Source organism: Rhinopithecus roxellana, chromosome 18 (assembly GCF_007565055.1).
Source record: "Rhinopithecus roxellana isolate Shanxi Qingling chromosome 18, ASM756505v1, whole genome shotgun sequence".
Lineage (NCBI taxonomy): Eukaryota > Metazoa > Chordata > Mammalia > Primates > Cercopithecidae > Rhinopithecus > Rhinopithecus roxellana.
The window spans coordinates 59873638-59898460 of record NC_044566.1 but is presented as its reverse complement, the minus strand read 5'-3'; the positions used below and the strand labels follow the sequence as shown (position 1 = coordinate 59898460).

At 36.5% G+C, this 24823-nt stretch overlaps 1 protein-coding gene across 5 annotated transcripts in view; it reads left to right on the top strand.

Moving 5' to 3' along the window:
- Positions 1-24823, top strand: part of PDS5B (PDS5 cohesin associated factor B) — a 198488-nt gene that overhangs the window by 60490 nt on the left and 113175 nt on the right. For all 5 annotated transcript variants that reach the window (XM_030922200.1, XM_030922199.1, XM_030922201.1 and 2 more), the window contains exons 2-5: positions 14579-14705; positions 17659-17862; positions 24022-24108; positions 24215-24312. In XM_030922200.1, the coding sequence (XP_030778060.1) occupies positions 14598-14705; positions 17659-17862; positions 24022-24108; positions 24215-24312 (497 nt within the window). In that variant the 5' untranslated portion in view covers positions 14579-14597. The remainder of the gene's footprint in view (positions 1-14578; positions 14706-17658; positions 17863-24021; positions 24109-24214; positions 24313-24823) is intronic.

Genomic DNA, 24823 nt, shown 5'->3' with positions numbered 1-24823 from the left:
CCCCCAGTTTACTCATTATTATTTTATCTACAAGGTACATGACTTTGTAAGCAGATTTGTTAAATATTTATCATTATGGATACTATGTTACTTTAATTAGGTAGAATTAACAATTGTACTTTCATTTGCCCTGTATACAGTATGGTACATTGGGTCCTTAGCTATCAGTCCTTTTATGCCCATTTTATTGTCATCTTAAAAAGATACAATGTAGTGTTATGCAGTGCCTCCTGGATATCTCTCAACCTCTTTCTCATACTGAACTATATACTTCTCTCCTGTTTTCTACTATATCCTCTCTTCAGATACTTTTGTGTTATCTTCCAATTGTTCAGAGCTTCCTGTTACTGCTTCAGTGAGCCTCTTGCAGTCCCTCATAGATTCCCGCAGTCTTCCTGTGTTCTTGCTGGTGTGTCTTTGTCTTTGGAAGTTCTCTTTCTAAAATATAAATCTCATTGCTTTGTAAATTTCTTAGAAAAGAAAGAAAAATAAATGGCAACTGCCTTATATGATAATGACCAAACTCCTTATCAGAGACTTAAAGCCTTAGATTAACTGGTCCCAATTTCTTTTATAACACCTTTGGCAATATGTGCAGATGTGTATGTACATGCACAGAGTCTAGTTGATTCACTTTTGTTTCAGTGCTTTTTTCCTTTTTATTTCAATTAGTATCATTTTGTTTATCCATTCACCAGTTAATAGATATTTGGATTGTTTATACTTTTTGGGCATTATGAATACTGCTATAAATATTCTGGTAAAGTCTTTGTGTGGATACAGGTTTTCTCTTGGATGGACACCTAGAAGGGGGAATTGCTGGGTCATATGGTAAATTTACATTTAAATTTTTTTTTTTTTGAGAACAGGGTCTTACTCTGTCACCCAGGCTAGAGTGTAGTGGTGAGATCTCAGTTTACCACAACCTCCACCTTCAGGGTTCAAGGGATTCTCTTGCCTCAGCCTCCCGAGTAACTGGGATTACAGGCGCCCGCCACCACGCCTGGCTAATTTTTGTATTTCTAGTAGAGATGGGATTTCACCATCTTGGCCAGGCTGGTCTCTAACTCCTGACCTCGTGATCCACCCGCCTCAGCCTCCCAAAGTGTTGGAATTACAGGTGTGAGCCACCGCGCCCAGCCAACATTTAACCTTTTAAGATACTGTGAAACGTTTTCCAAAAATGGCTCCAGCATTTTACATTCCCACAAAATATGAGGGTTCCAGTTTCTTCACAGCTTCAGCAATACTTCTTACTGCCTTTTTTTTTTTTTTTTAAATTTATTTAAAAGAGGCAAGGCCTTACTCTGTCACCTAGGCTGGAGTGCAGTAACTCGATCATAGCTCACTGTAGCTTTGAACTCCTGGGCTCAAGCCATCCTCCTGCCTCAGTCTCCTGAGAAGCTAGGACTACAGGCATGCACCACCATGTCCAGCCAATTACATTTTTTTTTTTTTGGTAGAGATCGGGGAGGTCTCACTGTATTGCCCAGGCTGGTCTAGAATTCCTGCCCTCAAGTGACCCTTCTGCCTTGGCCTCCCAAAGTACTGGGATTACAGGTGTGAGCCACTATGCCTGGCCTTTTTTTTTTTTTTTTTTTTAAGACAGAGTCTTGCTCTGGTGCCAGGCTGGAGTGCAGTGGTGCAATCTTGGCTCACTGCAATCTCTGCCTCCCGGGTTGAAGGGATTCTCCTGCCTCAGCCTCCCAAGTAGCTGGAATTACAGGCACGCACCACCACACCAGCTAGTTTTTTTTGTATTTTTAGTAGAGATGGGGTTTCACCATGTTGGCCAGGATGGTCTTGATTTCTTGACCTCGTGATCCACCTGCCTCGGCCTCCCAAAGTGCTGGAATTACAGGCGTGAGCCACTGTGCCCTGCCTGGCCTGTCTTATTAATTAGTGCCATTGTACTCGTCTAAGCTATAAAATATCTTTGTCCCTTGAGTTTCTGGATGGGCTAATATTTTTGTTTCTGTTCAGTTTGCTCTGATTTTTTAGTATTCTGATTCTTTTTTTTTTTTTTGAGACAGTCTCGCTCTGTTGCCCAGGCTGGAGTGCAGTGGCGCCATCTCTGCTCACTGCAAGCTCCGCCTCCCGGGTTCACGCCATTCTCCTGCCTCAGCCTCCCGAGTAGCTGGGACTACAGGCGCCCACCACCATGCCTGGCTAATTTTTTGTATTTTTAGTAGAGATAGGGTTTCACCATGTTAGCCAGGATGGTCTTAGATCTCCTGACCTTGTGATCCACCTGCCTCAGCCTCCCAAAGTGCTGGGATTACAGGCGTGAGCCACAGCACCTGGCCTAGTATTTTGACTCTTAATTTCCAATTCAGCGTTCCCTAAGAGCCTGAAGTAAAATGAGAAAACTTGGCCTCTTGTCATTGCTCTGCCACTTACTACAGGGTGACTGTATGCAAGTTCGTCAGCTTTCTGAACTTCATTTCTGTAAAATAGGGATAATTCCTACTTTCATAGAATTTTGAAGGAAAATGTGTGCATGAAAGAGCTTTGAAAACCATGATCTGTCTTTCAAAAATCAAAGCTGCCATGCTTACGTATATAAAGTATCAGAAATGTGTACAGGGATAGTAGGCAGAATTGGCACTATATTGTAATGGTAAGGCATTTGTTACTAAACTTGGTATGTAAATTTCCTCATGGAGCTTTTTTAATACGGAAGTCTTTGGGTCTGATTATTAGAGGATTCAACAGTGTGCCAGAGATGGAAAACCATTAGGTTAAGGGCATAGGCTTTGGGAATCAGATGTGGCTCATTTTAAGTTTAGTTGTTGATAACTTTAGCATAGTTATTTAACCTCTTTGAACCTCAATTTTCTCATTTATAAATGGGCACAATTATGTAGTTCATCTTAGTAAGAACATTTATTCAGCTTTTGCTTTTTAACCAGCATTGTGTTATGCATTAGGTGTGTAGCAGTGAACAAATTAGGATCCCTAAACTTTTGTCATATAGTATGCAGATCAGAAGAGGAAACACATTAGAGAATTTATATTTACATTTATGATAAATTCTTTGAAGGAAAAGTGTAGGGGTGGTGTGACAGCATGTAGTAGGGATTTTATTTAGACTCAGTAGATTTGGGACAGCTTCCCTGATTGACAGGTGAGACTTGAAAGAGCAGTGTTAGCCAGGCATGAGGGCTAGAGAGGAGAAAAAGTTTCTTGAAGCAGAAGGAATAGCACACCCTGAGACAGAAGGATCTTGGTTTAGTGTCTTCAAGGAATAGAGATGTGACTGGAGTGTAATGAGCAAATGGTCAGATTAGTATATTTGGAACTTATTCGAAGGGTAGTGGGAACCTATTTAAGACTTCTAAGTAAAGCAGTGATATGAAGAGATTAGCTTCTTAAGATTATTCTGGTTGCTCTCTGAAGAATGAATTGGATGTGGCATAGATTTGTGTTGTGGTGAAGTAATGGCTAAATAAGGATTGATTTCATTTACATTTTGCAAGGTAGCATTTACAGGACTTGATTGTTGATTGTAAATGTTGAAAGGGAATTGCCAAGCTTCATTCCCAGAAAACTGTGAGGAAGAAATGGGTACATGAAGGCAACACACACTGGAGAAGGAAAGGAATGAAGAATGAGGATTTTTTTTGGAGGGAGAAAAAAATTGGGAGACATTTTGTTTAGAGTATCTTGAGTTCACAGTATCTTTGAGAATACCCAAGTGGAAATGTTAAGTAGACAGTTGTATATGCGGACTAGAGTTGAAAAGAGAGGTCTTTATGGAGTAGGTACTAAAAGAAAGCTTAGGGCAATAGCCTTGGGAGAAAAACATAAACAGTAAAAAGAGAATTGAGCTCTGATGAGTTACTGATATTTGGAGATTTAGTAGAAGAGAAGTCTACAAAGGAGACAGGAATAACCAGTAAGGTAGGAAAAAAATCAGGAAAAGGCAAAGTGTTACTAGTAGAAACAAAAGGAAAGTAATGTTTCAAGGAGGAGGCTGTGGTCAATTGTATATCATACTGCTGAGATGAATAAAATAAGGGTTAGAAAAGTGTTCACTTGATTGGCAACCTAGAGGTCAACTGATGACTTTTAGTTAGCTTTTACTGCATAACAAATCACCCGAAGACTTAATTACTGAAAACAACTGTTCCCAATTGTGTATTTTGGCAATTTGGGTTTGGCTTATCTGGGTGGTTCTACTGATCTGGGCGAGGCTTAGCTGATTTTAGCTGGGGTTGCTTATGCATCTACAGATATGCCTCTGTGGTCACCTGGTGATTTGGCTAGGGCTGGCTTGTTCATGATGACCATGGCTGGGACAGTGTGCCTCTGTGCATATACGTTGTAATATTCCATTGGGGTAGCTTGGACTTGCCGACATCTCCATAGCAGAATTCCAAGAGCAGTAGGTAAGCTAACCCAGAGCACAAACACTAAACTTCTCAATGTCCCACTGCCCAAAAGAGTCATAATGCCATCTCAGATTCTAGGTCTGAAAAAACACTTTTATTTCTTGATGGGAGGAGCAACAAAGTCACATTGTAAGGGTGTAGATACAAGGAATAGAAAAATTTGTCATTTTTTGCAATCTGCTACAGTGACTGCAGCAAAAGCATTTTTTGGGGCAGAGTGTGGGGGTGGGGAACTGTTTGGAAGCTAGACTAGATTAGTATGAATAGTGAATGGGAATTGAAAGTAGATAGTATAGATTACTCTTTGAGAAGCTTGTCTGTGAAGGTAATTTGGGATAGAGGACAATAGCTGAGGCCGGGGAGGTATTTGTAGTCTAAGCAGGTATGTTGTGTTTTCTTTCCCTTTCTGCCTGAATGCCTTCCATCCATCCAATAACAGAATATATTTGAATGCTGAGAGAAAGTATCTAGTAGACATAGAGGATGCTGGTACAGGGGAAAGAGGAGATAACTAATCAAATGAAAGTCTCTGAGTAGAGGATGGGATTTTGTGTGCTTATGAAGGGGCTAGTGTTTTGATGTAAGGAGGGCTATTTCCTTTCTGGTATTAGGAAAGAGGGAGGGAAGGAAGGAACGGGGAAGGAGAGAAGGGAGGGAATGGGTGCAAATGTACATAGGCATGTAAATTGGGTGATAAGAGGCTGAGGAAGTTTCTGTTTGATGGTGCTTCTGTTTTCTCAATGAAGAGGCAGCAGTCTAAGTGGGGGATGGGGAGGGGCGTTGTGCAAGAATGTGTTTTGGAGATTTGACGTGAATAGAAAAATTCGTAATTTTATCCGTTCCCCCACCCCCCACAATGGGATATTGAGTTGACTACTGACCAGAGAAATACTAATCATTCAATAAATGAGAGATATTATCACTATTAATATACAATAATTACTTTAAAGAGATTTAACAGAACACTTTCTGTCCCGTTAGAAACTGATGCAGGTTGAGATATTCCAGGGCCTGGGGCTCTTTTTCTGTTTGAGCCAGTTAAACTTTACTGTCTTCCATAACATTGATGGTCCTTAAAAAATGATATAGGCAAGTGACCATGTTTGCCCTTTACAAATAAACATTAGGAAAAATATGTATTCAGAGAAAGGGTCCAGTTTCTAAAAGAACTTCCTAAAGTATTCACTGTTACTCTGTTTTACCAGAACAAATAAGGAATAACATGAATACACTTATTTTGAATTAATAAAGATTAATTCAAGTTGCATGGTAGATTAGTCAAAAAATTGTACGTTGAAAAAAGCAGCTTTTTGTTTAAACAATTGGAAAATATGTAAACATGGCCTTCAAGTTATATGCTTAGGGGAGAATAGCATAATTTACTTAGTCTCTTGTGTCTTAGGAAAAACTCCCATTAGATTTTTGGTTGTCCCTCAACAAGAATAAGCCTAACTTTTTAGACTGTTTAATTATTGTGTACTAAAGAGTTGTCTTTATGGAGGGCACCATCTGCTGGTTGTAAGAGGTAGCAGTTGTGGAGAAGACTGCCTTCTGCAGTTATATCAGACTTTTCACAAAATCGTATGTTTTCCTTTGAATTCCACCTCAAACCTGGAGTAAAATCCCAGAAGGAAAAACAGCTTTTAATTAACATGGCCAAGTACGGATTCTAGTAGTGATTTGATTTGATTTCTGTGGCTGTGAATTTAATGTCACACTGTGAATTTTTAAGAAAAGTCAACATGAAACTGGCAGATGCTGGTCTTTATTTGTTGATTTGGATGCCTAAATCAACTAAAAAATAGGATTGCTTATTTTTATGACTGCTCTTGCTCTTTAGTCAGTACTTTGTTTTCCTTTTCCATTCAGTGAGAATATCTTACATATTTTTTACTACAGTCTCTTGTTTCGTTACATTTATGAACATTGGTTTACGTCTGATAATATTAAAGAATGAATATTTCATTGATTTTTCTTCCGGGTACTCAGTGTGATTAAAAGATTCTCATATATTTCCTTTAATGATCATTTTATTTGAACTTTAAAAAATATCTTTAGTATTAGAATATTTTCTTTTCTTTTCTTTTTTTTTTGAAATGGAATCTTGCTCTGTCACCCAGGCTGGAGTGCAATGGCATGATCTCAGCTCACTGCAACCTCCACTTCCCGGGTTCAAGTGAGTCTCCGGCCTCAGCCTCCTGAGTAGCTGGGACTACAGGCATGCGCCACCACGCCCAGCTAATATTTGTATATTTAGTAGAGACGGGGTTTCTCCATGTTGTCCTGGCTGGTCTTGAACCCCTGACCTCAGGTGATCTGCCCACTTTGGCCTCCCAAAGTGCTGAGATTACAGGTGTGAGCCACTGTGCGTGGCCTAATATTAGAATATTTCTTATGCTTACTGTTCATACTGAACATAAAAATGTAAATATAATAATATGCATATAATTTTTGAACTGAACTGTTTTCTGAAAATGCTTGTTTCAAATAACCCTTTGAAAGAAGAGAAATTCTAGGTTATAGTTTTACTGTAAAATGGTGGTAAATTTCAAGTTTGTATTTTTTAAATGGAGAAATGGATAAATCAGCACATTGTTCTGTAATATACCATAGTTTATAAAATGGAGTCTGATACAGGTCAGTTTTATATAACTATTTTTGAAGTGCAGTTATTTTTCATTTTTTGTTTGCTCTACCTTAATGGTGAATAGTTGAGATTCCCCAAAGATGAAAGGAACTATTATATGTCAGATCATTTATTTGACTTTCTGTTTAAGGAGCAACTCTGTATCAATACCTGCTTTTCATTGACTTAATGATACCCTCTTCTTCTGCATTGCTCCTTTTCTGCTTCCTCTTTTTTCTTTTCACCTTTTTCTTATCTCGTAATTTGGTATTCTTTCCCATCATTTTCTGGACACTTTTTTCTCAAAGATCATCCTGTCAAGTTCAAGAGAGTATTTGCTGAGGTCATTTTGTATGTTTTCACCAAGGGTAATCATCACTGTATATCACCCCTTCATCTTCAAACTTTTTTTGCCTAGGTTTTTGTAGTATCACTATATATCAACCCTTCATTTTCAAACTTTTTTCCCTAGATTTTTGTTAACATCTACTCTCATTTTTCTAAAGTCATTTTCTTGACTTTCTTTTGTTTTCCTTCTTTATCTCCCCTGTGGGCTCCCACCACCCCAATCACTATAGGTATTTCATTAAGGTTTAGTGTTGGTCTCTCAGCTCACCCTACTCATTTTCTTTACTCCTCTTGTAAACCCATAAAGCATGAACTAAAATATTTTCTCAGTTTAGACGTTTTTTCTGGAACTTTAGATGTATAATCTACAGTTGCCTTCTAGAGCAAAATTTATTTCTCTCAAGACTTAATCTCTCTGTGGGGTATCCCCCATCTCCATTACGAGGGCAGAGCTCTTTCTTGTAGATTTGCTCGTCATTGCATCCCTAGTACTTAGTATATTGCACCAAGTAAATTCTCAATAAATATTTAAATAAATGGCTTTCTAGGAACAAAGGTTTTGGATCTTATAATCATCTTCTGCTTCTCTGGTATAATCATTCATAAGTCTTTGAATCAGTTTTCTTGTTTTGTAGTCATTGCCCACAGTCAGTTCCTCATTACTTCTTTCTTGGAATTTTGCAGTAGTTTTCTAACTAGTTTTAGTTTCTCCTATGTCTAGCTCTACTTTTTGTTGTAACCGTAATTTCTTCGAATAGTTCTGGTCATTCATTCAGTATTTCCTGAGTGCCTACTACTAATAGTAGCTATTATATGTGATAGATGCTAGCATAAATGTTATACTCTACTTTTCTTAAGGAGCTTACAGTCTAATGGGAGAGACAAAGATAGAAATAAGTACAACAGATACAATGTGATCAATGCTAATTGTAGTAGGTTCAAAGTGTGACTAGCTGTAGGGGAGGAGCCTAGCTCTGCCTGGTTGAGGTCAGGAAAAGTTAAAATGAGACTTTAAGGTCTATAGAGTTTGCTTAGTAGACAAGGGCCAGTATGTTTTACTTGGAGGAAAAACAACCTGTGTATATTCACGGAGGTGTTTCAAACCTTTCCTTACGATGCTGTTTATAAGACTGAAGTGCAAATTGAGTAACCTCCCTCTTTATTATCTCTGATTTTTTCCGTCTTAGCTCCTTTTACTTCCTTCCACTTTCTACAGTAACTGAAATTTGCTCTCTGAGATTTATTCAGAATGTTTTTTTCTGTCTTTTTATTCTCTATATTATTACCACTTTACCCCTGTCCACTTAACAGAAGTGGTCTTTCTTTCAGTCTTATTTTTTCCAAGCTTGTTGTTTATTTCTGTTAGGATAATTTCAGAATCAACTGTGATTCACTTATTTAGGGGAATATCTGTTTCTCTTCATGGATTTTGAGACCCATTTTACTCGTTTTGCTCTGTAGTTTCTGCTGTTGTGTTCTGCATATGAGGCGCTTGATGAATTTTTGACTACATGGATGAGTATATTTTACAGGGTCACTCTGTGGTCTGTGGCCATATTCATGTATTTGTTTTTATGAATGATGAACAGCTTTTGTCTCTGAGATAAGGCAGAGAGACTTTCTTCCACTCTAGACTCAGTGGAAGAGAAACCTATCAAATTTATCAATCTTTCCCTGGAGTGCTTTGTCCTAGGCATTTGCTGAGTATCTTCTTTGGTTGAAGGAATGTAACTATGAACTTGGTTCTTGCTAGATAGTGTTTTTCCTAACCTGAAGTCATGCAGCTATTCTCTTCTATCATATTCTAAAAGCTTTTAACACTTTGCCTCTATATTTAGGTTGTTACTGTGCCTGGAATTCATTTTGTGTATGGTGTGAAATATAGGTACAGTGTCCTTTTTAAAAAACATAGATATGAAAGTGTCTTCTGAACTTTTTGTTGTATTCTGTCTGTTCTTTCCTAACCATCATCCCTACCACTTTTTTTCATATGCAGTTGCGTACCACACAACTTCTCTGTCAGTGACGGGCTGCATATATAATGGTGGTTCCATAAACTTACAATACTGTGTTTGTACTGTACCTTTTCTATGTTTAGATATATTTAGATACACAAATACTTACCATTGTGTTACGGTTGCTTACAGTGTTCAGTACAGTAACATGCTGTACAGGTTTGTAGCCTTGGAGCAATAGGCCATACCATATAGCCTAGGTATGTAGTAGTCTATTCCATTTAGGTTTGTGTAAGTACACTGTATGATGTTTGCACAACAATAAAATTCCCCAACAATGTATTTATCAGAATGTACCCCATCATTAAGTGATGTATGACTGTGTACGGGAGGAATACAGATTTTTGGATGGTAATCTTGTATCCTGCAACCTTGATGAACTAGTAGTTTATTTTTTGTAGATTCCTTTGGCATCTTCTGTGTAGACAATCATGTTGTCTGGATGTAGGGACAGTTTCTTTTCCAATATGTGTGCTTTTTACTTTCTGTTTCTTTGTGTGCTGCCTAGGGTTTCTAGCATTATGTTGAATAAAAGTGCTGAGAGTAGACATCTTTTCTTTGTTTCTGATCTTAAAGGGGAAGCATTTAGTCTTTTACCATTAAGTATTTGTGTTACCTGTTGTTACCTGTTGGTGACTTATGCTTGTTCTGGATGTCCCTGACTTATGATGGTTTGGCTTACAATTTTTTGACTTTATGATGGTATGAAAGCAATACACATTTGATATGCTTCTTGACATATGATAGAAACACACTTTTGGCTTAATGATATTTTAAATTTGCAGTGGGTTTATTGGGACCTAACCTTATTGTAAGTTGAGGAACATCTATATATTGATGTTTTTACTTTTCATCCTTGCTAAACTCAGTCTTAATAATTCACAGTTTATCTGTAAATCCTTTTGAAGTTTTTATGTACATAAACATACCATCTGTGAATAATGACTGGTTCATTTTAAATCCTTATACCCTTTATTTCTTTTTCTTTGCCTTTTTGTTGATTAGCATCTTTATTGCAGTGTCAAATTTTAAAAAAATGTGACGATAGTAGGTATGTTCCTGTAGTTCCTGAACACAAAGCTTTCAGTGGATTGTCAATAAACATTATTTATGCTGTAGGGTGTTTATAGCACCCTACTCTTCTCAGATAAAGGAAACTTTCACCCAATTCTTAGTTTACTAAACTTGTTTCTTGTTTCGTTTTTGTTTTACGGTCATGAGTTGTTGAATTTTACCAAATTTTTCTTAATTTATTGGGATTTGAAAAAAATCAGTTTAGTATATAATTTAAATGGGATTTTCTTTTTAAGCCTGTTGCTGTGATGAATTTAACCTTGCCTTCCCAGGATAAACACATAAGAATATAGTGCTGCATTTGGTTTCCTAATGTTTTGTTTAGGAGTTTTGCATTTATGATTAAGATTTGTCTGTGATTTATTTTCTGTGATTGTTCTTTTCTGTTTTCCTTTTTTCAGATACGGACTCTCACTCTGTTGCCTAGGCTGGAGTGCAGTGGCACAATCATAGCTCACTGCATCCTTGAACTCCTGGGCTCAAGTGATCCTGTCACCTCAGCTTGGCTAATTTTTTATTCATTTTAATTTTTTTGTAGAAGCAAGGTCTCGCTTTGTTGCCCTGGCTGGTCTTGAACTCCTGGCTTTAAGCAGTCTTTCTGCCTCAGCCTCCCGAAGTGCTGGGATCACAGACAGGAGCCATTGTGCCTCGCCTGTGATTGTTCTCATTGGGTTTTGTTGTCAGAGTTATGCTAATTAGTTGCTTAAAATTAGTTGGGAAGGATTCCCTTGTTTTTCATTTCTTGGAACTACTTGTATGGCATGGGAAATATTTCTTCCTTTATTTGGCAGGACTCACTAGTAAAGCCATCTAGGCTTGGATATTTTTCCTTGTGGAAAGATCTGTTGATTGATTTTTTTCTTAATCTTTTTTTTTCTTTTTTTCTTTCTTGAGTTAGTTTTGGTAATAAGATGTAGTTTCTCAGTTTTACCTACATTTTCAAATGTTATATTATCAAATTTATAAGATTAGCCTGTGATTTTTTGACTTTGTTGATCCTACGCTTGTTTTCATTTGATTCATTGATTATTAAGAAGTGCTTTAAAAAATTTAAATGTCTGGAGCTTTTCTTGTTATCTGTTTTGTTAAACTTTTTGTTGAAGTATAACATACGTTCAGAAAAGTGCAAAACTTATGTCTTTAGCTCTATGACTTTACACAAAGTGAAAATACTTGTGTAACTAGCATCTCTGAATTATCTTTTCACCCCTTCTTCCGTTAACGTTTGTCCCCCAAAACATCACTGTCCTGACTTTTACCATCATAGATTAGGTTTCTCTGTTTTTGAGCTTATAAAAATGTAATCATACTCTTATGTAGTGTTTTCTGTCTGGCTTCTTTCACTTTGGTGTGTGTGTGTGTGTGTGTGTGTGTGTGTGTGGGTGTGTGGGTATGTGGTGTGTGTTGAGATGGAGTCTGCTCTGTCACTCAAGCTTGAGTGCAGTGGTGTGATCTTGGCTTATTGTGGCTTTGACTTCCTGGGCTTAAGCAGGACTTTCACCTCAGCTTCCCAGGTAGTTGGGACCACAGGTGCACACCACCAGGCTTGGCTAATATATCTTTATTTTTTTGTATAGATGAGGTCTCACTGTATTGCCCGGGCTGTTCTTAAACTCCTGGGCTCAAGTGATCCACCTGCCTTAGCCTTCCCAAATGCTGGGATTATAGGTGTGAACCATCATGCCCATCCAGATGTTTGTAATGTTAATCCATGTTATTGTGTGAGGCAATGATTTATTCACTCTCATGGCTGTTTTTTTTTTTTTTTTTTTTTTTTTGCCCCCATTGTGTGACTGTACTACAAGTTGCTATTAATTATAGTGTTGATGGTCATTGTGTTTTCTGTTTTGGCAACTGAATGGTATTGCTGTGAACGTTTTTTTTATATGTCTTATGGTGGACAAACTATACGTTTCTATTGAGTAAATACCACAGAGTGAATCTGGGGCCTATTTATCTTTTTTTTTTTAACTTGATGTTTAGCTTAACTGGTTTTAGTATTTGCATGACATATTTTTCCATCCTTTTACTTTCAACATGTATCCACATTTTTCATTGTCTTTTAAGGTGTTTATATTGAAATTTAAAAATCTTTTTCTTTAAACCTGATTGTGTATATTACATACACATATAGTACTTAGTGTGTGCTAAACAATGTTGTAGGTACTTTATATATAAATACACCTCTTAGTTTTCATTTGGCTAATTTGTCCTTGTTTTACTCTGTACTTAAAAATTATACTCCTTGGTTGTAAATTTAGATTTGCAATTATATTCTTTCTCCGCTTTGAAGATAACATTTTGCTGTCTTCTGGCTTACGTTGTTGATGTTGAGAAGTCACCTGTTTATATGCTATTCCTTTCAAGGTACTGTGTGTGCTCTAAATTTTGTTTGTTTTCTGGAGTTATTATTATTTTAAATTTAATCCTGTTTGGCTTATTGAATTTGTAGGTTGGTATTTTATGATATTCTCTGTAGGTATTTGACCTCTGCTTCAATCTAGTCCTTCTGGTACTCTCATGAATCCCATGAATGTATCTCTCATTCTTCTTCCTCTATAACTTCCATGAATTGTAGGCTACATTTAGGCCTTTCTATCCTTATGTATTTCAGTTGTATGTTTCACTGTGTTGCACTCTGGATAATTTCTTCTGACCTTTCTTTCACTTCATTTTTTTTTTTTGGATGCAGGTGGAATGCAGTGGCGCAATCTCAGCTCACTGCAACCACCACCTCCGAGGTCAAGCAGTTCTCCTAGTGCAGCCTCCTGAGTAGCTGGGACTACAGGGGTGTGCCATCACGCCTGGCTGATTTTTGTATTTTTTGTAGAGATGGGGTTTTGCCATGTTGCCCAGGCTGGTCTTAAACTTCGGAGCTCAAGTGATCTGCCTGCCTCAGCCTCCAAAAGTGCTGGAATTCCAGGTGTGAGCAGTCCCACCTGGCCTTTAATGGTTTTTCCATATGTGCGAATACATTGACCTGTTGAGTTTTCAATTTCAGGAATTGTATTTTTTCATTTTTAGAAGTTCTATTTAAAAAAAAATCTTCTAGTTTAGTCTTTATAATTTTTTTTTGTTTCCTGTAGATATTTTTGAAATTGTCTTTTATTTCTTTAAGATTATAATAGTTTTACAATCTTTGATAGTTATACTGTCAAAAATTGTGAGTCTCTTTCTGTTATCTGGTGTTTCTGCTGGTTCTCCCTCGTAGTTGCTTGGTTATTTTTGACTTGATACTGCTCATTGTTCTAGAAACATTATAGTGGGGATTCTTTGATATTTATAGGATGAAGGCACCCTTCTCTAGGCAGGACTTGGATTTATCTATGTTAGGTGCTTGGGACTATATTAACTGGGAGTCTCTTGGGTGCATGTTTTGAGATTCTCTGGGCCACTTAGGTCATGTCAACCCCAACAAGTGTGCAGGCCCATGGCCAAAACTAATTACCTGTTCCTTCCCTGTATTCGTGTTGCCCTTCTCTGTTTGGCACGAAAGCAGCCTTCTCAGCGGTTCCCTCCAGGCGGGTGGGGCTGGGGAAGAGAGGTGTTCATTTCTAGTTTACCTTCTCCTTTGCAGGTGTATCTTCTTTGGGTAGGGTGGTGGCCTACATTAATGTCAGGAGAGTTTCCTGTTTGACTGTCTGCCTTGATAGGTGCAGATATACTTCTGTTCCCCTGGCCCTATAAGACCATCAAAACTGAATCCCACATTTGTCAGAATTGACAGATGCTTTCAGAGTGTAAGTAGCTATAATGTCCCAGTTGTTTCCACTTACTTCCCTGGATTCCTATTTTCTCTTAGGTTTTAGTTTGAGTACTTTGTGGTGCTTTTAAAAAGTATTTATTTTTTATTCTTTTTCTCTAGCTTACTATTATTATTATTTTTAGTTGGAGGGTTAGGGCAAATAACAAAGCTTTCCACTGAGGAAATGACAGTAAAAATAAGTTTTGTTTTCTAAAAATAATTTTGGGAAATGTTCAATAGAGTGATTTTCATTAAATGGTAATTACTGTACATTAGGAGGTAGTTATAAATTTTGGTTGGTGGGGAAGGTTACCATTTATATTAAGAATGTTTGTATCTATTTTTTGGTTTGCATCTAATAGTTTTCTTGTTTTAGGGGTAGAAATATTTCTGTCATGGCTCATTCAAAGACTAGGACCAATGATGGAAAAATTACATACCCACCTGGGGTCAAGGAAATCTCAGATAAAATATCTAAAGAGGAGATGGTGAGACGATTAAAGGTAAGTAAAATTATGTTCTTTTGGACATCTGTGTAGGGCGGAGGTCCCTTGTGGAAATCACATGGGGCTATAATAGATCTTGTTAGGGTAACTTGAAAAAGCAAAGCAAAGCAGCAAAGGACATAGGAAAGATCTAAGGGAGTAGAGTATATAAGGAATAGTGGGGATTTGGCTGTGATTAATGGGACAGCAGTTAGAAACGTGAAGCTTAGATTTTCTAGGATCTTCTATATTTGGGTATAAAGAACAAGTCTACAATACTCATATTCCTTATTGTCTATACAAAGTTGTCTCCTTTCTCCTGTATAGTTTCTAAAGACAACCACTTTAACGGAGTTTTAAATCTTTATACTGAGTAATTAGGCTGTGTACTACTTTCTTATAAGTTATTTTCAAAGTAGGTCAAAGGGCCTCACTTTTAGCTTCTCCCTTTGCTTCTGACCTATAGTAATGAATCAAGATTGGTGGTGAACTTCTGTGGATGAGGCTAGGGCCTCTTCGTATGTATTTGAATAATATTTTCACCTTTTCCTTTAGGGTTGTGGTGATCGCTGTAATTGTTAAAATGGTAAAGGAGCGTAGTGTCCAAGGAGAATGTTAAGTTGGTCTATCAGTTAGTTTAGATGGTCTTTATTTTTGAGCATTTCCGATCAAGGTTGTATCTACCTAGATATTTATGTTCCTTGATGTATTATTATTTACCTGGATGTCAGGGCTGAAAAATGTTCCTAAATTAATCACTGAAGATTCAGGGCCTTAAAAACAAATACTCTTCTTTATTGCTACATGGTGTATAGCAGTTTTTATAAGGAGAAAAAGATGCTAATGCTGTCATAAATTTCACGTAAAGTCTTAATATTGTACATATATGTTTATACCTCAAGTATTAGAATGTCAGACATCAGATATTTATTCAAAGGAAAATCATCTTTGAGCAGATTAAATTTACTATTAGGTGGATATTTTATCTAGTTGGGAACCGGTGTATATTTTATTAAGAATAGTCAAGCTATAAATCCCTTCTATATATGACATGCTTCATTTTCTATGTATTTACCTTCTCTTGACCTGTTGCATTTTTTGAGAAACTAATACATTTATTACCTTATATTTGTTTATACTAAGAATAAATGAGCATTCCTGTTTGTTGAGAAACTAATCTTGAACTCAGAGCCTACACTTAAACTGATTAGCATTAGTGTCTTTTAGAAATGTTATTTTCTCAGATTTCGTTTCTAATTTGGAGGACTTATGAGTTATTAATGAGTTTTATAACAGCATTTGAGTTGTAGACAGTAGAGAGGAATTCCCATTTTCTGGACCTTGAACAAAATTTTGTGGTTATTGTTGTTGGAATGATTGCCTGAGTACTCATATTTAGTGTTTGTAATATGCTTTCGTTATTTTGTAGACATTTATGTCTGGCAGCAATCCAGTTGTACTTTTTTCTCATTTATTTTCCTAATTTATACTTCCTATTTTTAGCATCCTCCTTCTTAGAAAAATATAAAAAAATTATATGGGATGATATGTACAAATACCCAAGTAAGTTTTATACATTATAACAATTTGTTAACATGTAAGGTGACACTGTTTATAAAATTTATTTTTTTCTGGTAACATTTTGTTCAAAATATGTTTAATCTCTTATCTTTTGTTAAGAGAGCTACAGAAATAAACAGTTCCATGCACGCAGTTCTTTTTTACCCTTTGTGGTTTTTCCTAAACACATAGGTAATCAAAGCATAAATCTTAAAAGTGATAAAATAAAAAAGTTAAAAGACCTGGACACCATACCCTTAATCTAAATGTAATGCCAGGTTGGAAGGATTAGTCTACTGTTGGTTTTTGTAGAGATGGGGTTGGTTCTGGTATCTGGCATAATAGAACTGAGAGTTTGCTCTGTGAGGAACAGTGTTTTCCACAGCTGCTCTGAGAATTCAGTAGAAATTGGGCCATTTATTACTCAGAAGTCTAGCTGGATGGCAAGTGGAAATCCTTGCAGCATAAAAGACCAAGACGTTTAGCATTGATACCTTGTGGCCAGCCACACTTGTTGCCTAGTATTTGCAGCACCACCTAGTGGATGCTGGATGGTCACCTTTCCATTGGAGTTGTATTTAAATGTCAGTTCCTGTCAAATTAGGCAATTTTGTTTCATCTGAAGTAGGAATAGTGCAGACTGAGATCATCATTGTAATTACTAATTTTGAAATCAGAGAAAGCTCTTCTCAGAATTCATGGTGCACCATTCTATTTTCTATTCACCTTTTATAGAAGTATTTTTGAAAAAAGAACCATTTCTTTTAGCTTCCTTTGGCTTAACTCACATGTGCCACTGAATTAATGAATTATCTATATCATATTCTCTTTTACTGCTGCACAAGAAATATTTTGTTGGATGCTATGGTAGATACTTCATAGTAACTTTTCAGTGTTTAGGGATGCATCTTTGACATCCTTTCTTAAATAAAACCATGTGACTGGAGTGGTTTAATGGCTTAAAGGGAAAATTAGATTGTCATCTTAGGGTTTTCTTTAGGCATATACTTTTTTTTCTCATGAAAGGATTAGAAATACTATTTTTAAAAAAGATGGTATTCTTAAGGACTTACTCCTTTTAGTCCAGTTGTACAAGTGAGACCAGAAGTTTCCATAAATATTCTATTGGAATTCTTCCAATAATGACTACTACATAAGGGCAAGTTTAAACTTTAAAAATCTGGTTAGCAGATATTTTGGGTAAATGAAAAAATATTTTAGTAAATATTTTAAAGAAAAGTTTACTTTGTAGTTTTAGAAGGATTGTGTTCTCTCAAGTAGAGACTTTCTGCAGAAAAATGAAAGTATATTCATTTGAAGTTAACCTTAGCAATTAATATGACCTTTATTTCACATGGCTGTAGTTTTACAGGGAGCATTTCATTATTTGATTTTTTTTATTTTTGTATAGATGGTTGTGAAAACTTTTATGGATATGGACCAGGACTCTGAAGAAGAAAAGGAGCTTTATTTAAACCTAGCTTTGCATCTTGCTTCAGATTTTTTTCTCAAGCATCCTGATAAAGATGTTCGCTTACTGGTGGCCTGCTGCCTTGCTGATATTTTCAGGATTTATGCTCCTGAAGCTCCTTACACATCCCCTGATAAACTAAAGGCAAGTACTGATTTAAATAACTCCAAGATTGACTGATACTTTGATTTATCTTTCTAGCTAAAATAGGAGTTAAGGTATTTAGATGATTATTTCCTTGGATTCTTTGACATTAGCTACAGTAATCTTTTGCTAAACTTACGGTTTTTTTTAGAACATAGTTTTGAAAAACTCTCTGGTCTTGAGGTTAAGAAGTAGATTAATACAGTGTATACTTTTTTTATATTATGTTATCATTAGCTCTGTTTCTTTCATTATAATTTTGGAGGCAATTCATTTTCACTTTCGAAAATCCATATTGAAGACCATGGCCATTATTTAAAAGACAATACCTAGTATAAACATGAGTTTGTAATATATAATCCTAATTTATTTAATGGAAGGTGTGATATAAATTGTTATGAAGACAATGCAGGCCAGGCGCAGTGACTCAGGCCTGTAATCCCAGCACTTTGGGAGGCCGAGGCAGGAGGATTACTTGAGTTCATGGGTTTGAGACTAGCTTGGGCAACATAGCAAGGCCTTGCCTCTACTTAAAAAAAAAAAAAAAAAGCCTTGTGTGGTGCTGTACACCTGTAATCCCCTAACTACCTGGAAGGCTGAGGTAGGAGGAGTGCTTGAGCCCCCAGGGGGCGGAGATTGCAGTGAGCCTAAATAGCACCACTGCATTCCAGCCTGGGCTGAGTGAGACCCTGTCTCTATTAAAAAAAAAAAAAAAAAAAAAAAAAAAATCAGTGAACAAAATTTTAATGGAAAGATACAAAAGGCATGTATTTCTTGGTTACAGTAATTGTAATTAAAACTATATAAGTGCAAACTCTTTAAAAGATGAGAAGGGGAATAGCACGAGTAATCTTTTTAGGAAAATGCTGGTAGAAAACATGAAGTAATTGGAATCGTGCAAAAGATACTGAATGTTTATAAGTCAGGTCAGGTAGGAATTAAAAACAGCAACAATAAAAGATAATTGTGGAGGCCGGGTGTGGTGGCTCACACCTGTATGTAGTGCCAGCACTTTGGGAAGCTGAGGTAGGCGGATCACCTGAGGTCGGGAGTTGGAAACCAACCTGACCAACGTGGTGAAACCTCGTCTCTACTCAAAATACAAAAATTAGCCAGGTGTGGTGGCACATGCGTGTAACCCCAGCTGCTGTGGAGGCTGAGACAGGAGAATCACTTGAACCCAGGAGGTGGAGGATGCAGTGAGCCGAGATTGTGCCACTGCACTCCAGTCTGGCCGACACAGCGAGACTCTCAGAAAAAAAAAAAAATTGTGGAAACTATGGATTAGAAAATGAGTCCGTAGAAAGATTATTAATTCACAGTATGAAAAAATGGCAGACAATTTATGTTTATTTCACTTAATAAGTCTTGCTGTTACTTATGTGTCAGGAACTGGATTTACAGTGGTGAAAAAAACCCAGGTGTGGTTCTTAGACTCATGGAGTTCTTGATAATTGAAGTGAGGAATGTGCTTATTTGATCAAGTCTACCAAAATTCAGGTAGAGAATGTACAACCTGTTTTGGGCATGCTTGTTTTAAATTTTGATTGGTAAAAGAATCTTTTTTGAGCCATATTTGTCATTTAAAGGTGGAATTGAATTGTAAGATTTGGCTGGTCCATGTAATTGTATACCCAGGTACTAGCTTGGTTTCTAAATGTGAATTTCTCATTTGGAGATGCTTAATCGGTTTAAGGAATGATTCTATTTGTTTGATGGTGGCTGTGGCTCTGCCGTACTAGATGTCTTTTTGGCATTCTCATGAGGAGGAAGTCTAACTTGCCTCTCTTGGGGATCTTTCAGTTTGCATAATCAAGGACCTATTTCAGGGCTTTGGGGGTAACGAGAAGTTCTCCCTAAAGAATAGCTACATAACTGTTCTGTTTCTAACAGGACAATTTATGAAAAGGCTGTAAAAGAGCTGAAATTAGGGTCTTTTTGCATTATTCCCTAGCTGAAAAATTGTAAGTATTTGGTTTTTCTTATGAATTTTTGAGTCTTATTCTAAATGCTTCTTTTTTCTTTTGGAGGATAGTACTTAAAAATTATTGACTTTGAGGGTGCTTTCTAAATATTTAGGAGATTTCACTTCGTTTTGATCAGCGTCAAGTTCATATATATGTGTATATATTTTGTCTATAGTAGCGTCGTATACATATTAGAAAATTGTGATATTTGAGCCTTACCCTTCCACTTTCAGTTTGTTGTTGTCATCAGCAAACCCCTTTTATACAGTTGGCTTCATGTTTAGGCAGTAATTGGTGAGGTTATAAGTGACTGTTGTCTTTCCGTCGCCACATAGAGTCAATATGGCATGTATACTCTTTCAGCAATCCAGCAAGGGTTCATTCACAGAGAACATATTTTCCACAGTACTACTATTAAAGTAACTTGTTTTGTTTTAAGTAACCTTTTTAAAAAAATTTTTTTATTTTAGGTTCAGGGGTACATTTGCAGGTTTGTTATGTAGGTAAATTGCATGTCATGAGGGTTTGGTGTGCACATTATTTTGTCACCCAGGTATAAGTATGGTTCCCAATAGGTAGTTTTCCGATCCTCACCCTCCTCCCACCCTCCACCCTCAAGAAGATGCTGGTGTCTGTTCTCTTCTTTGTGTTCATATGTACTCAATGTTTAGTTCCCAATGATAAATGAGAACATGCGCTATTTGGTTTTCTCTTCCTGTGTTTGCTTGCTTAGGATAATGGCTTCCAGTGGCATCCATGTTGCTGCACAGGACATGATCTCATTCTTTTTTATGGCTGTATAATGTTCCATGGTGTATATGGAATATTTTCTTTATCCATTCTACTGTTGATTGGCATTTATGTTGATTCCGTCTCTTTACTATTGTGAATAGTGCTACTGCGAACATACGCATACATGTGTTTTTATGGTAGAATGATTTATATTCCTTTGGGTATATACCCAATAATGGGATTGCTGGGTCAAATGGTAGTTCTGTTTTCAGTTCTTTGAGAAATTGCCAAACTGTTTTCCACAATGGCTGAACTAATTTATATTCCCACCAGTGATGTATCAGCATTCCCTTTTCTCTGCAACCTTGTCAGCATCTGTTACTATTATTATTTTTTTTTACTTTTTACCTATAGTCATTCTGACTGGTGTGAGATGATATCTCATTGTGGTTTTGATTTGCATTTCTCTAATCAGTGATGTTGAACATTTTTTTATACGCATGTTGGCCATACGTATGTCTTCTTTTGAAAAATGTTTCTTCATGTTCTTTTTCCTCTTTTTTTTTTGGACGGAGTTTTGCACTGTTGCCCAGGCTGGAGTGCAGTGGTGCAATCTTGGCTCACTGCAACCTCCGTCTCGCAGGTTCAAGCGATTCTACTCCCTCAGCCTCCCCAGTAGCTTTGATCACAGGCGCCCGTCACCACGCCCGGCTAATTTTTGTATTAGTAGAGTGGTTTCACCACGTTGACCGGGCTGGTCTTAAACTCCTGCCCTTGTGATCTGCCCACCTCGGCCTCCCAAAGTACTGGGATTATGGGCATGTGCCACCACGTCCGGCCTGCCCTCTTTTTAATGGGGTTGTTTTTGCTTGTTACTTGTTTAAGTTCCTTATACATTCTTAGTATTAGACCTTTGTTTGATGTATGGTTTGCAAATATTTTCTCCCATTCTGTAGGTTGTCTCTTAACTATTTTGCTATACAGAAGCTTTTTAGTTTAATTAGGTCTCATTTGTCAATTTTTGTTTTTGTTGCAGTTGATTTTGGCATCTTCATCGTGGAATCTTTGCCAGGTCCTATGTCCAGAATGGTGTTTCCGTGGTTATCTTCCAGGGTTTTTATAGTTTTAGGTTTTACATTTAAGTCTTTAATCCATCATGAGTTGATTTTTGTATATGATTTGAGGAAAGGGTCCAGTTTCAGTCTTCTGCATATGACTAGCTAGTTATCCCAGCACCATTTATTGAATAGGGAGTCTTTTCCTCATTGCTTGCTTTTGTGGTTTTGTTGAAGATCAGATGGTTGTAGGTGTGCAGCAGCATTTTTGGATTTTCTATTATGTTCCATTGTTCTATGTGTCTGTTTTTGTACCAGTACCATGCTGTTTTGGTTACTATAGCCTTGTAGTATACTTTAAAGTTGGGTAATGTGATGTCTTCAGCTTTGTTTTTTTTTTTCTTTCTTTCTTTCTTTTTTTTTTTTTTTTTTGCTTAGGATTGCCTTGGCTGTTTGGGGTCCTTTTTGGTTCCATAGATATTTTAAAATAGTTTTTTTTTCTAATTTTGTGAAGAATGTCCTTGGTAGTTTGATAGGAATAGCTTTTAATTCAGTAAATTGCTCTTTGGACAGCATGGCCTTTTTAGTAATATTGATTCTTCCTATCCATGAACATGGAATGATTTTCCATTTGTTTGTGTCATCTGTGGTTTCTTTGAGCAGTGTTTTGTAATTCTTTTTGTGGAGATCTTTCAGCACCCTGGGTTGCTGTATTCCTAGGTATTCTTTTTGTGGCTGTTGTGAATGGAATTGTGTTTTGTGTGTGTGTGTGTGTGTGTGTGTGTGTGTGTGTGTGTTTTAAAGACAGAGTCTGGCTCTGTCACCCAGGCTGGAGTGCAGTAGCACAATCTTGGCTCACTGCAATCTTTGCCTCCTGGGTACAAGCAATTCTCTTGTCTCAGCCTCCTGAGTAACTGGGACTGCAAGCACATGCCACCATGCCTGGCTAATTTTTGTATTTTTAGTAGAGATGGGGCTTTACCTTGTTGGCCAGGCTGGTCTTGAACTCCTGGGCTCAAGCCATCCACCCACCTTGGCCTTCCAAAGTGCTGGGATTATAGGCTGAGCCACCGTGCCCAGCTGGTATTGTGTTCTTGATTTGGCTGTCAACTTCAACATATGTGGTCATCATTATGTGGTGAATCACATTTTAAAATTTCGCTGAAGATTGTTATGGCTTATTATATGGTCAGTTTTAGAGTATGTGCCATGTGCAGATGAGAAGAATGTATATTCTGTTGTTTTGAATGGAGAGTTCTGTGGATATCTGTTACGCCCGTTTGGTCAAATGCTGAGTTTAGGTCCTGAATATCTTTGTCAGTTGTCTGTCCCAATAATGTAATTCCGTCAGTGTAGTATTAAAGCCTCCCACTATTATTGTGTCATTATCTATGTCTCTTCATAAGTCTCTAATAACTTGCTTTATGAATCTGTGTGTTCCTTTGTTGGATGCATATATTTTTAGGATAGTTAGGTTTTCTTGTTTAATTGAGCCCTTTATTAATATGTAATGCTCTTCTTTATCATTATTGGTTTAGAATAGCAACCCCTGCTTTTTTCTGTTTTCTGTTTGCTTGTTAGATTTTTCTCCATCCCTTTACTTTGACCCTATCAGTGTTATGTATGAAATGAGTCTCTTGTAGACAGCATACAGTTGGGCCTTGCTTCTTTAACCAACTAACCACAGTGCATCTTTTAATTGAGGCATTTAGTGTGTTTACATTCAAGGTTAATATTGGTATGTGCTCATTTGGTCTTGTCATTGTGTTGTTAGCTGGTTATTGTGCAGACTTGATTGTGTGGTTGCTGTATACAAATGTAGATGCAAATGCAGATATAGTAAATTAGTCAAAAATATGAGATGGGAATAGATTTAGAAAGATAGGGAAAAGCAAGTAATTACAATGATTAGTAGGAAGCTTGACAAATTGACTTCTAAGAGTCTGAGCTTCTCTGTGGTATCTATTGTATTGTCATTTGGCAGTTACAAAAATTGTTTCCTAAACTGCTTTTGCTATTTAATTACCATATATTTTGCTGTTCCAGGAAACCTGATCAGCTCTCAGTCATTGCAACATTTTTTATTCTAAAAATAGCATGAATTTTAGCTGTCTCAGTTTTCAGGTCTATTTGTTTATCTTTTGTTGTAAGATGAAGTTTTTTGACTTTAAGATTATGGTAAATGATTTACTGTTTTCCTATGAAGATATTTAATGTAAGATATTTAATGTTGTTCATACAGAGATGTACTTTAAAAAAATTTTAGCCAAATAAAAATTTTTTCTGGTTCTTTATAGTTTGTTATGATATGTACACATGAGTGCTGAATAAACTCTAGGGATTTCATGGATATTTTCATTTAGTGTTCATAATCTGAATGGCACTTTGTCTTTTTTTTATTTAAGGATATATTTATGTTCATAACAAGACAGTTGAAGGGGCTAGAGGATACAAAGAGCCCACAATTCAATAGGTATTTTTATTTACTTGAGGTAAGCAATATCTTGTATCTTGAGATGACATTTTATATTTATTTTTGTTTATATATTTTTACTAATCAAAATATTTAACTTTCACTTTTTTACCTCTTATTTTTAGAACATTGCTTGGGTCAAGTCATATAACATATGCTTTGAGTTAGAAGATAGCAATGAAATTTTCACCCAGCTGTACAGAACCTTATTTTCAGTTATAAAGTAAGTTTATTTTATTAAGTATGTAACATTAAAAAAAAGAACAAATTTTGAACATGTAGGTGAATCTGCATAAACTGTTACAATTAATATTAGAAGGCTAAGAGATGTAACTTTTAGTACACTTAAATTTATTTTTATACATGTTTCAAAAATGAATAGAGCTTGATTTTGTATTATATGTAATTATTGGTTAGATGAATGGCATAAGGCCAATGTAAAACTTTTTGGATTGCATTATTCATCTATAAAAAATACATACTGACTTCTTAATGCATGTGGCTATTTGAGCTTTTTGTGTATTCTTTAAAATTATTTACTAGAATTAACTTCAAAGCAATTCAGTTTTCTGAGTTTAAGGCAGAACTGAAGTTGCTTTTGATGTAATTACTTTTGATTGTGAGACTGGTTAAAATTAGGGAAAAATAATTTAAGAAATGTAGTTTAAAAATACAATTTGTATACTATTGTATGATGTGGGAGAGAGGGAAGCTTTAAATGAATATACATAGAA